At 49.6% G+C, this 14,332-nt stretch overlaps 1 protein-coding gene across 1 annotated transcript in view; it reads left to right on the top strand.

Annotated features, from left to right (window-relative positions):
• The window catches only part of cadps2 (Ca++-dependent secretion activator 2), a 150,564-nt gene that overhangs the window by 55,500 nt on the left and 80,732 nt on the right, over positions 1–14,332 (top strand). The window contains exons 4-7 of the mRNA XM_070972496.1: positions 8,453–8,533; positions 9,050–9,283; positions 9,410–9,531; positions 13,607–13,718. Coding sequence (XP_070828597.1) covers positions 8,453–8,533; positions 9,050–9,283; positions 9,410–9,531; positions 13,607–13,718 — 549 coding nt within the window. The remainder of the gene's footprint in view (positions 1–8,452; positions 8,534–9,049; positions 9,284–9,409; positions 9,532–13,606; positions 13,719–14,332) is intronic.

Genomic DNA, 14,332 nt, shown 5'->3' on the forward strand with positions numbered 1-14,332 from the left:
GGATGCTGCTGACCTCTGACCTCCCTACATTCGTAATGATCGCTCATGCCGTTCAGCCGGTGTTCAGGTCTCGTTGAGTCCTCAGAGTCCGTCCCCTGGCCTGCAGGGACCTCAGTCCTCTTCAGTCTGCCGACACCTGAAGGTCAGATTTAGAGTTCAGACTGCGGAAGAATTAATGATCGATATTCTTCAGTTTGAGAAGAGCTGCAGAGTAAAAAGTCTTCAGCTGAACGTTTTGTTCATTGACGCCTCAGACTGGAACAGACTGTAAAGCCAGAGACCTTTTATGTTCTGTAAGGGAACAATGAGCAGCACCAGATTAAATATAATCGAATGAATATATCCAGTAATAGTAAAAGAAGCAGGACTCAGTGGATGCATTCAAAGGGACAGTGTACAGCTCAAACATCAGGCTTCTGATGCACCACAACAGATTTTAGCTTCAAGCTAATTAGCGTCTGTCATCCCTTTGAAGGTCAGAGGTCAATACAACAGCACAGACAAACAGAACAGAGAACTGACGCGTCGTCTGTCTACACAGACGTATCTTCAGCCACCTCTCTGCTCGACGGCGTCCACATTTGAGTCCGGCAGAAGACGAGTTCGCTGAAAGCTCGTTGCTGTGAGGCTCCTCATGTTGAAACGTCCTCCAAACGGTCTTTAGCTTCAGCTCCTGCCTCCTCGCTGCAGAGCTTCAGTTCGCCTTCGTACCTGGACCGAAGCTACGTACGACACTCTGCCCTGTAGAGCAGCACCAGAGTCCGGACTGGATGCAGCAGGAAGCCTGAAGAAGAGGAGGACACAAAGACAGACGGGCGGCGTTGATGCTGATCGAGACAAAAACCTGAGAACATGGACGAATCAAACCAAAGCTTTAGATTCTGCTGGAGGGAAGCGCTTCTTTCCCGGTGGACGTTAGAGGCCCGTCCACATGTCTTCAGTCTCTGTAGAGGAAGCGGTGTGTCAGTAATCCTCAGCGATTCTGCTCGGCTGATGACTTCTCCGCTCTGCCCGGCTCTGAACAGAAATAGCTTCCTTTTACAGATTACTTCACGGCCCATTGAGACATCATCCTCGCCCGTATAACAACCAGAGTGTCTCTGTTGCCAGGACAGATTCTATTATTGTCCTGCTTCATTAGACACCAGGAGAGGAAGACGAGGAGGGCGGAGGAGTGAAAGAAGCTGGAGATAATCCCGTTTTTAGAGGCTCACCTGTGTTTCCAGGGTTTCATTTAGACCTTAAAAACTCTCTCTGATCTGCTTTAAATTGGCTGGTGTCTGTGAAAAGTGTCTCTGCCGGCTGTGAAACCAGAGAAACGTCAACAAGTCACAACTGTGCGGAGCTTTTAGCCTCTTTCAGCTCCTGGTTTTGGTTTTACAGCACACTTCCTGTCCGGCTCAGCATAAGCATGTTGATATGATCACTGTCCTCTGCGATTGGCCTCTTGTAAGTGCAGTTTTTTCAAAGTTCTGGTTTGTCTGAAGCGACGACGGAGGACCGCTGCTCAGCTTCGGTTTGGTTTGTACCAGAAAGCTGTTAAATAACTACAATTAAAAGATCAACTACAGTTTGTAGTTTGTTGCCAAAGGAAAGTAAGCTGGCTGCACATGCTCAGAGCGGTCTTCTCTGGTGTTTGATGTATCGTTGGCGTAGACTTTATCACTGTACTAAAAAAGGTGGCGCGCTCAGATTTTTTACTTTTCTGTTTTTCTGACGGTCCGACCTCAGACTGTCAGACCTGCATTAAATCCATCGGACGCGTGTTCGCCGTCCTCTCGGCCGGCCGGCGCTCGCTCTGTGGACGCTGACTTCAGAGCCGCTTGATGTGTTGAGACCTGTTTGCTGATCTAATTAATGATTACGGCTCCTGTAACTGACTGGACAGCACGTGGACGGACTGACACAAGCAGCGCCGTGACATCATTTTGTTGATTTTTTATCAGGCGGTGGATTTTCTCCTCTTTTTGTCAGAAACGTGGCGTCTCATCGCCGAAGGTCGAGCAGGTTCCAACAGCCAGAGCTCGTTCCTCCTGTCCACGCTGACCTTTAAGGAATCCCTCCTGGGTGTGTCTCCAGTGGATGAGACGGGGGACAAAGGTCGTCTTCAGGAGTGCAGAGTTTAAGCAAAGCTGGAGAGGCTTCAGCAGCCTCACATGGACGATCGGAGCGAGTGTTTACCTGCAGTTCAGCGTGGAAACAAGAAAGACTGGAAAGACCTCAGACACCTGCTGGATTTGTCCGACAGACTGATGAAGACTCTGTCGAGCTTCGTCCCTCATCACTTCTGCTGGTCACGTCTTATGAAGGGATCCCTGGACGCTGACCAATGGTCAGTGCACACGAGCCTGTCCTTTACAGGGAACAGAGACATCAGCAGCCCCCGGCGGTGTTGTGTTCACTGCCAGTGAAAAGAAATGTAACCCCATGTCCACAAAAACAAGTCAGCACGCCGTGTGAAACATAAATCAATGTTTTTCAATCATGTTTTTCCTCATCGGCTTCATCGATTTTTGTAAATATCACGTTTCACAGACTGAAAGTGGTGGAACGCTCCAAAAACACCTGTTTGGATCGTTCCACAAGTAAACAGGTGAGAGGACCGTGATTGGGTGTGAAAGGGGCGTCCTGGACAGCATTACTGCACGAGAGCCGTGTGTGATGTGTTCATGATGTGCAAACACTCTGCGGGGGGGGGGGCACGCTCCTCCATCAGTGGTGGGAAAGATGGAGGGAGATAAAAATAGAAGAGAGGAGGACCTGCAGCTGTGGAGGGAGGGAGAGTCCAGGTGTTCAATCAGCTGGTGTCTGAGGGTAAACAGCAGTGACAGTCCACAGTGTGTGTGTGTGTGCGTGCGTGCGTGCGTGCGTGCGTGCGTGCGTGCGTGCGTGCGTGCGTGTGTGCGCAGTCAGAGACGTTCTGGGTGGAAAGTTTCTCTGCTGGAACTTAAAGTGGTGAATTTAAAAGTCCTCGGTGAGATGATGAACGAGGACGTCTCAGAGGGTGAAGACAGGCTGCAGAGGGATCTTCAGTTAAAACCAGTGAGCGTCGTCTTTGGAGCTTGTCTCGTCTCGTCTCATGGTCCGTGTCTCTTGTCTCGAGATGTTCAGACTCTGTAAGCACAGAGATCAGTTTGTGTGTGAAGAGCTCATCGTCACCGTGGCACAGCGGGAACGGACCGAACCTGCAGCCTGACGTCTTCATTTTCCTTATTGGACATCGTGTCTCCTGCAGTGTGACGGCTGCACTTGAACACATCGTGGTGTAGATGCTGAAACGACATATTGTGCATGCACAGTTGGTAGTTTGATGCCTTGCTTACAGGACATGTCGTGAGCGTCCTTGAGCAAAACTCTGAACTCCATCTTCTGGTCTGAGGACACGTTTGGAGAAGACGGATTTGATTCCTCGCAGCTTCGTCAAACCACACCGACCATCGCCCTGGATGATGCCACAAAGAATCTGATCATGGTCGTTTCTTCTCTCTGATCAATATCAGTATGTATCACAGTCTAAATGTCAAACTGCTGCCAGTTTGACGAGTGTCCAGGTAACGACAGTCAGAAATAAATCTGTGATGAACATCTGAGCCTCGTCTGCGTCGATTTGCTGGTCCAATCACGAGAGATGTAACATTAATAAACCGATCACACGTTACTTTGTTATCGCCGATCGTTTGGACCCTGGATGAGCTTCAGATCTTTGGTGCTGCTGTCTGAGCGGCTCGACCTCACCGAGAGTGGCCTCCGGCCGCCTTTGTCCTCTTTTCCAGAGGACGGCGTCTTTCTTCGGCGTGGCTCAGCGGTGGGAAACGGTGCTTTAACGTTCAGGCTAAAAGCTGCAGACCGACTGGCTGTTGATTGGCTGTTAGATCCACGTGGAGTAAAAATAATGTATGTAGTCATTTTATCACCCTGCTCCGGTTTGAACGCCATCGAACAGGCTTGTTGTGAACGCCGCCCTCGCCGGCGTTGTTCAGTCCAGCCTTCTCTGGTCTTTTTGCCCGTGTGGCTCTCTCATTTGTCGATGTGTGGCCGGTGACGGCCTCCTCAGCTGAGGAGGGGGTCGGTTGATTTCTCTTTCGGTTCTGTCGCCTCTCGTTAGCCGCAGGAGGCCGCCGGATGAAGCTCTAATAAATTAGCTGCTCTGCCTGAAAATGTGCTCTCTGCCCCCGAGCTGCTGCCTTTATTTTGCCTTCTGATTTAAATCTCCACGTCTCTTTTTTCCGCCGTTGTTCTTTTGATTGTCGCCTGTGACTGATGGCAGGGTGTAATTGTGTCTTTTCTCCGTCGGTCTTTCATCTCTTTGTCAGACGATGACTCTGCGGTCGGCTGTGTTTGTGCGCAGCGGGTCGCTCGGTTCACAATAAGACGGCGGTTTAACAAGAGAGGACTTTTACTTTGATACTGAGGCTGTTCTGCATCACCTGAGGATGAAGGGACGCTCTTCGTCTCACTGGGTTCTTTTAATGTTTGTATTACAGCACATCAGGCTCAGTTTTCTGCAGTTTTGTCATCAGCACTGATTTTAGCGTTAGCATCAGTGTTAGCATTAGCAAACAATGAGATGGTCAACTACTGTACCAGTCCCAGGAAGCATCCAATCAGAGGCTGTGGTTCTGTCGCCATGCAGCCAGTGACGGGGTGAGAGTTGGTATTTGTCGAACATGGTGGTTTGTTTGTTTCCTGAGCCGAGCAGCGCAGTGACAGATCACGATTGGTCGGTTTTGGTCACGTGCTGTTTGTGTCTTTGTAAATGCAGAACAATGAGACGCTGCTAATCTGCAGCGAATCGCTCATTTTAAGACACACTTTCATCAAAAGAAACATGGCTGACTGTCCGATTCTGAGTGAGCTCAGGTGTAATCATCCAAAGACTGTTTGGTGATTGATTTTTTGACAGTTAAGCTCAGCCTGTTCTCTGAGTTTGACATATTCAGCAGATCATTGGGACATGTCCTCAGATCTAACGCCGCCCTTCATCTGCAGCGATACGTGCAGAACATTAAGCGTAGCAGCGATGTGAAGACGTCTTTAGAACGATATTTGTCCTTCCTCCTCTCGTCTTCGTGCATCCATGAGGTGAAACAGCAAAGTGTTTGCTTCTGAAAGCCTGTTTGTGTGGCGGTCGCACCCGCAGGGCGAGTCGGTCAGTTGCTGTTGTCGGCGAGCTAACGGCTAACTTATTAGCCAACTTGCCTGAGGCTAGTCAGTCTGTTGTCTCTCTTCTGTTGACTTCCTCATGGCATTTTTTTCACTGTTTCACATCATTTTAGTCTTTTATTTTACTTCTTATATTTTATGATAATAACGCTGTACGAGCTAGCCAGCTAACGGTCAGTTAGTCAGTTCTGCAAAAGCTACGGACTCCAGCGATGCTAACGTGTTTGAAGCGCTGGTGCGACGAGGCCTTCAGTGTGAGTTTCCTCTCTCGCAGCCTCGTGTCCCCCCCAGGCTCCTCTCATTAGCTCACCTCAGCGTGAACACACCACGCTTCCATCGGCCGTGGCTTCAGCGATGCCTCGACGCCGTCGCCCTGCACGTGGACTGAAAACTGAAAGGCGTTTTGTGGACTCAGTCCGACAGTTCGATGTGTTGACTCGGCCTCTCCGAGACTTCAGCATCACATGAAGGCTGGTTGTCATAGAAATGCTCCGTGAATCAAAATTAGAAAGACTGCCAACAAAGACCACATAATAGACGTCATGGTAACAACGCCGGCGTGTACTCTGATCTGTGTGTGTGTGTGTGTGTGTGTGTGTGTGTGTGTGTGTGTGTGTGTGTGTATGTGTTAATTTTAGTACTTGCAGCCAAACTGGGGGTGTGTCAGTAATTGTCTCGATCTGTCTTCCAGAGGAGGTAAATTAATCAGCAGAAGCTCTGATGAACTTCACGTCTGTTAAATCCTGTTTGTCAAGTCCAGTTTTCATGAATTCCTTCGTCTCGTCAGAGTCGTTCTGACCGTGACTGAGGTGTTGAAGGTCAGGTAGAAAAGGTCGTCCGGTTCTGGTTTCATCACTTTTCCCTCCGCTGTCCACGAGCACATACAGACTGACTAACAGCACTTCGGTTGGTGTGTCTTAATTTAATTTAATCTAATCTGTCTCGTTTTGGTTCCAGTTGTGGATCTCCAGCATCACAAAGACTCAGAATGAGATTTATTTATTCATTCATCTCATTTCTTTGCATGCAGGATGCTTTATTAGTGTTATTGGCTGCTGCTGCTGCTCTTTGAGTAACTATCCCACTGAAACGTGCCGCTCAGAGACTGTGAGCTCCGTTATCATCGTGCACTTAATTAGATTTGACAGTAATTAACCGGAGACGCCAGCAGGAATGCAGAGTAACGGCAGGCGGCGGTCGTTTCTCTGACCACGAGAAGTGAACCACACCGCCGACTGACACGTCTGGGTAATCCTTCAGTCGTCAGCAAGTTTCTAGTAGAAGTAAACCCAGACATCGTTGACCAATCAGAGCCTGTTTTAGGTTCGCAAAGTTTGGTTTTTCAAGGACAAAAAGAAGGAAAAGTAAAAGAAAGTGAAGCGAAATAATAACCAGACGTTCTGAGAGAGGAAAAGGCAAATGACATCATCAGCATCTATAATGAGCGTTTCCCAGCTCCGTTTTTGTTCCAGTTATTCTGCTGCACTGTTTATCATGAAAGAGGCGTCTTGACCTTCACCGCGGCTCTCAAACAGATAAACGCTGCGATTCAGTGACAAACGGCTGAATCTGAAAGCGTCGGCAGAACGTCTGACGTGCGCTGCTTTGACCTCCGTCGCTCGGAGAGTTATTTCCTCTTTGTTTCTCACATCTCCAGTTAATCGGCGATCAGCAGACCTCGTCGCTAACGACTGCAGAGTGATGAAACACGTCCGCCGGCGTTCATCTGCGGGGCGTCGGCGGTCTGCACACGGATCCACGGCAACGCCTTTCAAAACCAAAAAAATCTGTCAAATCGTCCGTCAACAAACCTCCGTCTCCACAGTGAGTCTGGATGTCAGGACAGGAAGTGGGGACAGTTTAATAAATAGCCAAATTATCTATTAATTAAATGTTTTTAAAGATCTCCAGAACTCATTTATGTGAGAAACTGCGGAGATGAAACTACCTTCTGTCGGTGGTCGATCCTCCTGCTCCTCTGAGGACGGATCTGACCACCTTTAGTGATGATGACTGTCATGAAGATGTCCTGAAACAGCAGACACGTGTTGGATGTTTTCTGCTTTCACCCTAAAACACGAACATCTTGACGGAGCGGGCGATGCGTTCGAGGACCAGCCGAAGTGTGAGGCGCAGAACAGATCAGTCCAGGACAGGACAGGGACCTGAGACGTCCAGCAGCTGAGGGTCTCACTCTGCAGCTGTTTGATTTTCACTTTGAGTTTTGGCTCCTCAGCGTTTTTCGGTTCAGCTGCAGGTCTGAATGACTGATAACTGACTGAAGCAAGTTTGCCTTCTGTGTAAACGAGACACTGACGGCTGCTTTTTAACTGGGACCCATTTGGGCTCAAATTAAACGGCTTATCTTGGCTCTCTGTTATCGGCTCTGGAGGTTCCACTTGTCTCTCTGGCTCCGGGCCAGTTTCTATCAGAGCTGTTTCATCTCCGCTGTCATTTCAGACGCCTCTGCTCATCACAGATCTGTGAAACCAGCCTCTGTTTTCTGCCCAGTCAGCAAAGCTCGTTCAATTTTCCCTCCGCTTTCATCTCCTCTTTGAGTCCCGCTGACGTGGACTTAAACTCCTGAAATGGGCCAAAGGCCTGTGTGGTCTTCAGACGGGGGGACGGTGGCTGAGTCCTGTTTGTCTGTCCATTAAAGCGGACACGCTGTAAGACATGTCTCTCTTTAAGTCTTCACACAGAAGTTGCTCACCTGACCTTTTTTGGCTCGATCACACTTAAAGTCCTGATAATTTATCAAATCCAACCATTGAAACGAACTCTTGAGCTCATTAGAGAGGACAGACGTTTGCGGTTTGTCCACCTCATTTCCACACAGTGACGGTTGGTTGGTGGTGTTATCCTGAAGGGGGTGAGGTGATATTAACCTGAGACCATGTTGGTTTTTCCATTGGCTTCAGTGCAGCGACAGTTTTCTTGGAGCAGCATCTAGTGGACGTCAGAGGAACTGCAGCTGAACAACCTGCAGCTTTGGCTTCAACACTCAGTCCCTGACCAAAAATAAACAAACATAATTGAATATTTCTCTTTTCTAATTGGTTGAGAGGCACTTTGATGAAGTGGTTGAACCGCTAATCTCAGACCTTCGCTCCTGATTGGCTAATTGCTGTTGGCTGTTACCAGCTGAGCTGCTGATGATGGAATACGCACCTGAGCTTCCTTAAAGTTCATCTCTCCTGCTGTGACTCTCCTTCACCTTTTGATTGGTTTACTGATTCTGCAGCTCTCTGATTGGCCACTCGTCACGTGTTTGCTCTTTCTCTCTCAGCTGGACAACGTGGACGAGCAGGCGGCTCAGATCCGCAGGGAGCTGGACGGCAGGTTACAGCTGGCCGAGAAGATCTCCAGGGTGAGAAACACCAAGCCGTCCTGTCACGATGATGGACGACACAGAAAACATGTACATTTGCATAACCTACATAAACATTTACATATCAGATCTTTTGTTTCCAGCATGAGTCAAACTGCCAGCTGCAGCTTTAACGCAGCGTTTAGCTTTAACCAAAGTCATGCATTGATTATCCAAACTACAATCTCCAAATCCTACAAAACTCCTGATGATGATTTCCATCCTCCAGCGGGCAAACGGCGCTTTCCTCTCCCCGAAACGTGTGAAATGTGTTCATTTATTTGAATAAGAAAAGCACAACGCGTCTGTTTGTGCTGCTGAGCTGACAAACAGACGCGAGTGTTCGAATGAGGACGTCTGGAAGCGATGGAAGTACAATCCAGAAAGACATAAAGACAGCAGAGTGTGGTGATACTGTGATTAACATTAACGTCTGCACAACACCTTTCACACCTGTTTGGATCATTCCACAGGTGAACAGGCAGTAAAGCTTTTTGTTGAATGTCCGTCCCGCAGGAGAGGAGACACCCGAAGTTCGTCTCGGCCGACATGGAGCCTCTTTACGTGGAGGAGCTGCGCTCGGCCGTCAACCTGCTCATGGCCAACCTGGAGAGTCTGCCGGTGTCCAAAGGAGGTCCGGACTTCAAGCAGAAGCTCAAACGCTCGTCCATCAACAACTCCTTCCTGGACATGGGGGACGAGGGAGACATCCTGTCCAAGTCTGACGTCGTGCTGTCCTTCACTCTGGAGGTCAGTTAGTTTCCTCGTTCAGAAGCAATAAAGAGATAATGAGGAAGAAATCCTTCCAAATGTCCAATAACGCTGAATGTTTGTGGCTTTTCTCCTCACCTGTTCTAACCCTGATGCTGTTTTCAGATCGTGATCGTGGAGGTTCAGGGTCTGAAGTCTGTGGCTCCGAACCGGATCGTTTACTGCACCATGGAGGTGGAGGGAGGAGAGAAGCTGCAGACCGACCAGGCCGAGGCCTCCAGACCGCAGTGAGTCCGGCCTCCTCCTGCTGCGTTCACAGCGCCTCGGCGCTCAAACACCACAAACACGTTTAAGGTCATGTGAGCTGCACACTGGGCCACGATTGGTTAAAGTAGTTGTATGAAAACTGCAGCGTGAAGGTCAAACATTCAGTTGAAGGACCAGGAAGCGAAACACATTTTGAGTGGACTTGAGAGACAGAGGCAGCGTTACGGAGCGCCTGAACGCCTCTCAATGGTCATCTGTGCCTTTATTTACTCATAAAAAGCAGTGTGTGTGTGTGTGTGTGTGTGTGTGTGTGTGTGTGTGTGTGTGTGTGTGTGTGTCTGTGTGTCTGTGTGTCTGTGCTGCTGTGGTTCTGCTGGTTGAGCCTGTGTGGACACACAGCTGTGAGGCTGTAATCTGCTGCTGTTCACAGGAAGCGGCGTGTTTACAGCCCGCCGACGCGTCACTCTTGACTCCTAATTGGATTACCGTCCGAGCTTTTGAAGATGAAATGAGCACGCCGACCTCAGTGTGAAGCCTCCTTAACACAGTTACCTGAAGCTGAATCACGGCAGACCCGCATCCTTGAACTGCTGACGGCGTCTGCGGATCGCAGGCCGCAGAGGACTGAACTGTGTTGTGTAACCGGGGACGAGGGACCCTCAGCTTCCTCACACAGCACCAGACCCCGCCGAGGCTGATGCAGCGAGAAGATGAGGCTGTTATGTAACAGCCGGTCTCTCCTCATCGCGGAGGAACCGCGAACACACTCGGTGGTTTCTGGAGGAAAGTCCAGCTGAGCTCAAAGCCCTCTGACCTGTTTTTCATCACGGCCAATCAGGGACTGACTCTCACCTGTGACCCCGCAGGAGGGGAAAACGAAGATGTTAAGCGGGAGAAAACTTTCCGTTCATGTGGTACAAAATGTAAAGTTTGGCCTGAGGGTGGCGCTAGAGGAAACTATAGCTTAAATCAAACGACGAATGCTAACATTAGCATGCTAGCATTCACGTTACAGTCTCATCACAATTCTAACAGGCTATCATTAACATACTGTTGTGTGCTAAAGTGCTAACGTTTGCCTGTTAGAGTCCTGTCAGCAGTCTCTCATCATGTAGGTCTATGGGAAAATGCTTTCTGGGTTGCGAGGGATGTTTTTGTGGCAGTCCTGTGGTTTGACACTGGGCCTCGCTGGCAGAGAGGATGGCTCCACAGATAATGCACTCATGGTTGAGCTAACTGAAGCTAACTGAAGCTTCGGTTGTTCAGGATTCATCTTCCCTGAGAGGCTGCTTCTCGTCTGACGCTCTGCAGTCGCGTTCAGGCCGCTGAGCTGCTCCGCTGGAGGAGGCGTCCTCACTTAGCAACTAAAAAAACATCCAAATGCACTTTTCCCTGCGTCGCCTTTGACCTCTGGAGGAACTGCTTCCACCTTTTTCACGTCCGCTGCAGCCCGCCGGCGACAGATTTTCACTCAGGTCTGAACGTTGTCGGTGGCGGTTGTCGATCGTCGGATGGTCATCGGACAGCGGGGGTCCTCGCGGTAATGAGGCTGCCCTTTCGCATGCCCGAGCTGCCGGTGGAGAGGTTTCTTTACTGACAGCCCGCCAGAATGGCCAAACAGAGCCAATTAGACGAGCTCACGGCCACCTGACGACCCCGCCGGTCAACAGGGGCGCCGAGCCGTAACGCGGGCTTCGCTGTAACCTTCGCTGTAATTGCCCACAGGACACGTTCACACTCCTCATCTTCAATAACAGCCGTGCTCTTAATGACACGGTGGTTAAGTGTAATTACACGAACAACATGATTAGCTGTGATTACAGCGTCGTCCAGTGTCTCTGATGCGAACGGCTCGTTAATCACTGAGGACCTTTTCATTAGAAATACCTTCAATTATCCTGGAATGTTTAAAGGATTTTTCAGGTTTATTACAGATCAAGTTCGTTCTTCTCGCATTAGTTTGCGTTCTTTGTTTCCACACATGCTGAAAATGGGCCTTCAGAGGCGTCTTCCTCCTCTGCTGCAGGCCTTCACTCACAAAACCCTTTTTCCACAAAGCGATGGAGGAACTGAGGTGAGCTGCAGCTTCAAATGGGAGTTTTTTTTGGATTGTAAACAAATCTTAAAACCAAAAAAACAAACAGTTTCATTCGTCACCGGCTGAGATTCAGCAGGAAGTTTTCCTCTCGGTTAGAGCGACAGTAGATTTCAAATGTTGGTTTTAAAGCAGCAGGAGGCGCTGCAGGGCCGTCCGTCAGCAGGTTTGTGCGCTTTGACGTTTCTGCCTCCGAAGTCAGACCACGGCTCAGATTTCATCCCAGTCTCTGTGGTTTTACTGGTTTCAATGCTTGAGGTCAAGAGAGGCGAAACCTCAAAGCTGTAACGACAGCGAGCGTCATGTGACCTCACGTTAAGATGATCTCAGGTCAGCTGATGCAGCAGGTCAGTCTGTCCCCTGTCCTGCAGATCTGATGTGTGTATGTGTGTATATGCCTGTGTGCATGTGTGTGTGTGTGTGCATGTGTGTGTGTGCGCGTGTGTGTGCGTGTATGTGTGTGTGAAGTGAATACACCTTCCTGTGCAACGTTGCCTTGGAAACTGGGGAAACTGAATATGGAGCTCAGCTTTGCTTCTCGCCCTCAACAAGTGAAGGGGTCACTCGTCATCTACACACACACGCACACACGCACACACACACACACACACACACACACACACACACTTAAAATGACAGTGTTGACATAAAGGCATGTAATCGCAGCAGCGTGGCTCTCGGTGTGTATAATGGCCGCGTCTCCATCATCCCGAGCGTCACTCCGCTCCATTAGAGTCTGCGAGAGCGACGATAAGTGATTGTTGACAACAGCCGACGCTGATGGGACGGTTTACTGCCGCTGAGACGGAGACGCGACGTGACGTCATCGCAGGAAACTGAGCAAAGTTTGCGGCGTGACCTCCCGTCGAAGTCGACTCTGCAGCACATGGTGTCTGAGTTCAGGCTGGACGGGGGAGGTGTAGCTCAGCTTCTCCTGAGAGCTTTAAAATCTGTCACTCACCAATCACAGCGCAGAAGTGAAAGTCAAAAATCCAAATACATGTTTGTGCACATTCAGTCCACACGAGGGAAAACCAGTAAAACGAGACACAGCTCGTGCTTCAGCATCAGCGTCTTGTTAAAGATCTGCATCACCTGCTTTTCATTCGTGATCAATCACAGTGACGTTTTGTCAGCTTCCAGTCGGTCGACGTGTCCCTGACAAGCAGGCAGAGCTCTGCTCACGGTCTCTAATTATGGGCCCAGTTTTCCATGTTTTTGTGTTAAAGTGACTAATGACAGCAATTTTTGAAATGAGTCCAGTGTTGAGCATCAGCCGGGAGCTGAAACAGGCCGTGCTGTAATCCCTGCAGGATTACGTTACATGTAATTACACATTACACTGAGCTGCGTCAGTGAACGACCACTGAAAGTGTTTTCAGTGTTATGATAAGTGTCTGACGACATTAAAGAGCGGATCCCTGCAGAGACAGACCTGTTTGTTAAAGAGTGAGAGGCCACCAGACTCCGTTCAAAAAAACAGTCATTTTAGCATCGTAAAACACTTCATTCAAACTCAGCTGAAACCAAATAAAACTCAACAAAAGCGTCTTGGTGCATCTTTGCACTGTTCGACCAATCACCAGCAACTCTCTAACGCAGGCTAAAGCTAACAGTGAGGCTGCAGCCAGACGACTTGATTTCAATCGAAATCAGTGGAATCAGACTGAAGTTCTGCCGATTGGATGCGATTGATGATCAGTTTGATCAGTGATCATCCAGTTGGATGTCTGCAGCTGTTCTGAAGTCAGTTTTATTCATGTAGTTTTTCTTCTTACTTTCAGTTCATGGACGAAGTGACGCTGCCTCTCTTTTCAACATAGATGCAGATGTGCTTGTTTTGTTTCAATAAACTTTATTGGAATTGTCAATAACCAGAATCCAATGCGGCTTCCATGTGTATGTTCAGCGTGAGCGGCCATGTCGCGGCCGGTCAGCTGATCTGTGCAGGACGGCCGCAGTGTGTGTCCAGCTCTGAGGAGGGTCCTTGTGTCTTTCAGGTGGGGGACTCAGGGGGACTTCACCACGACTCACCCTCTGCCCTCCGTCAAGGTGAAGCTGTTCACGGAGAGCACCGGGGTCCTGGCTCTGGAGGACAAGGAGCTGGGCCGGGTGAGTCCACCTCCACCGTACCACACGCACGTACACACACACACACACACACACACACACACACACACACACACACACACACTCACTGTGGTGTTTATGCTCTGAGTCACACCAGCGTTCAGTCTGTTATCAGTAGATTTTAGTCCAGCTCTTACTTCCTGTTGGCGGCTCTGAAAAGGCTCGTCGATGTCAGCATCAACGCGGGTCGGTTCTGCGGATCACAGACGTTCCGTCCTGCCGCCCACAGAGCGTCCTCGTCAGGGGGCGTCAGACGTTTCCTGCGCTCTGTCCGCTCTCTCTTTTCACCACTGCATTCAGAATCAATGAGAGGCGTCGGAGCTTGTTTGGAAACGGCGAGGCCCGAGCTGACCTGCAGCCTTTATGTGAGGCTGGCCCGCGCTGAAGCTCTTCAGCCGCGGCTTCACATTAACCAGCCACAAATCAATGTGGCTTGGACCAAAGGATGAATTCTCTGCACATGAAAAGGCCTGAAAACACTTGACGGCCTCCATGCTGGAACGCCTGGGTGCAGTCTGGACCAGAAAAACACGTTTAATCTTCTTGGAGAGCTCGGCGGCCTCGCCGGCACTCAGAGGGGCTTTTAACTCTTCACC

The sequence above is a fragment of the Chaetodon trifascialis genome, chromosome 10 (genome assembly GCF_039877785.1).
Source record: "Chaetodon trifascialis isolate fChaTrf1 chromosome 10, fChaTrf1.hap1, whole genome shotgun sequence".
In the NCBI taxonomy this organism is placed as follows: Eukaryota; Metazoa; Chordata; class Actinopteri; order Chaetodontiformes; family Chaetodontidae; genus Chaetodon; species Chaetodon trifascialis.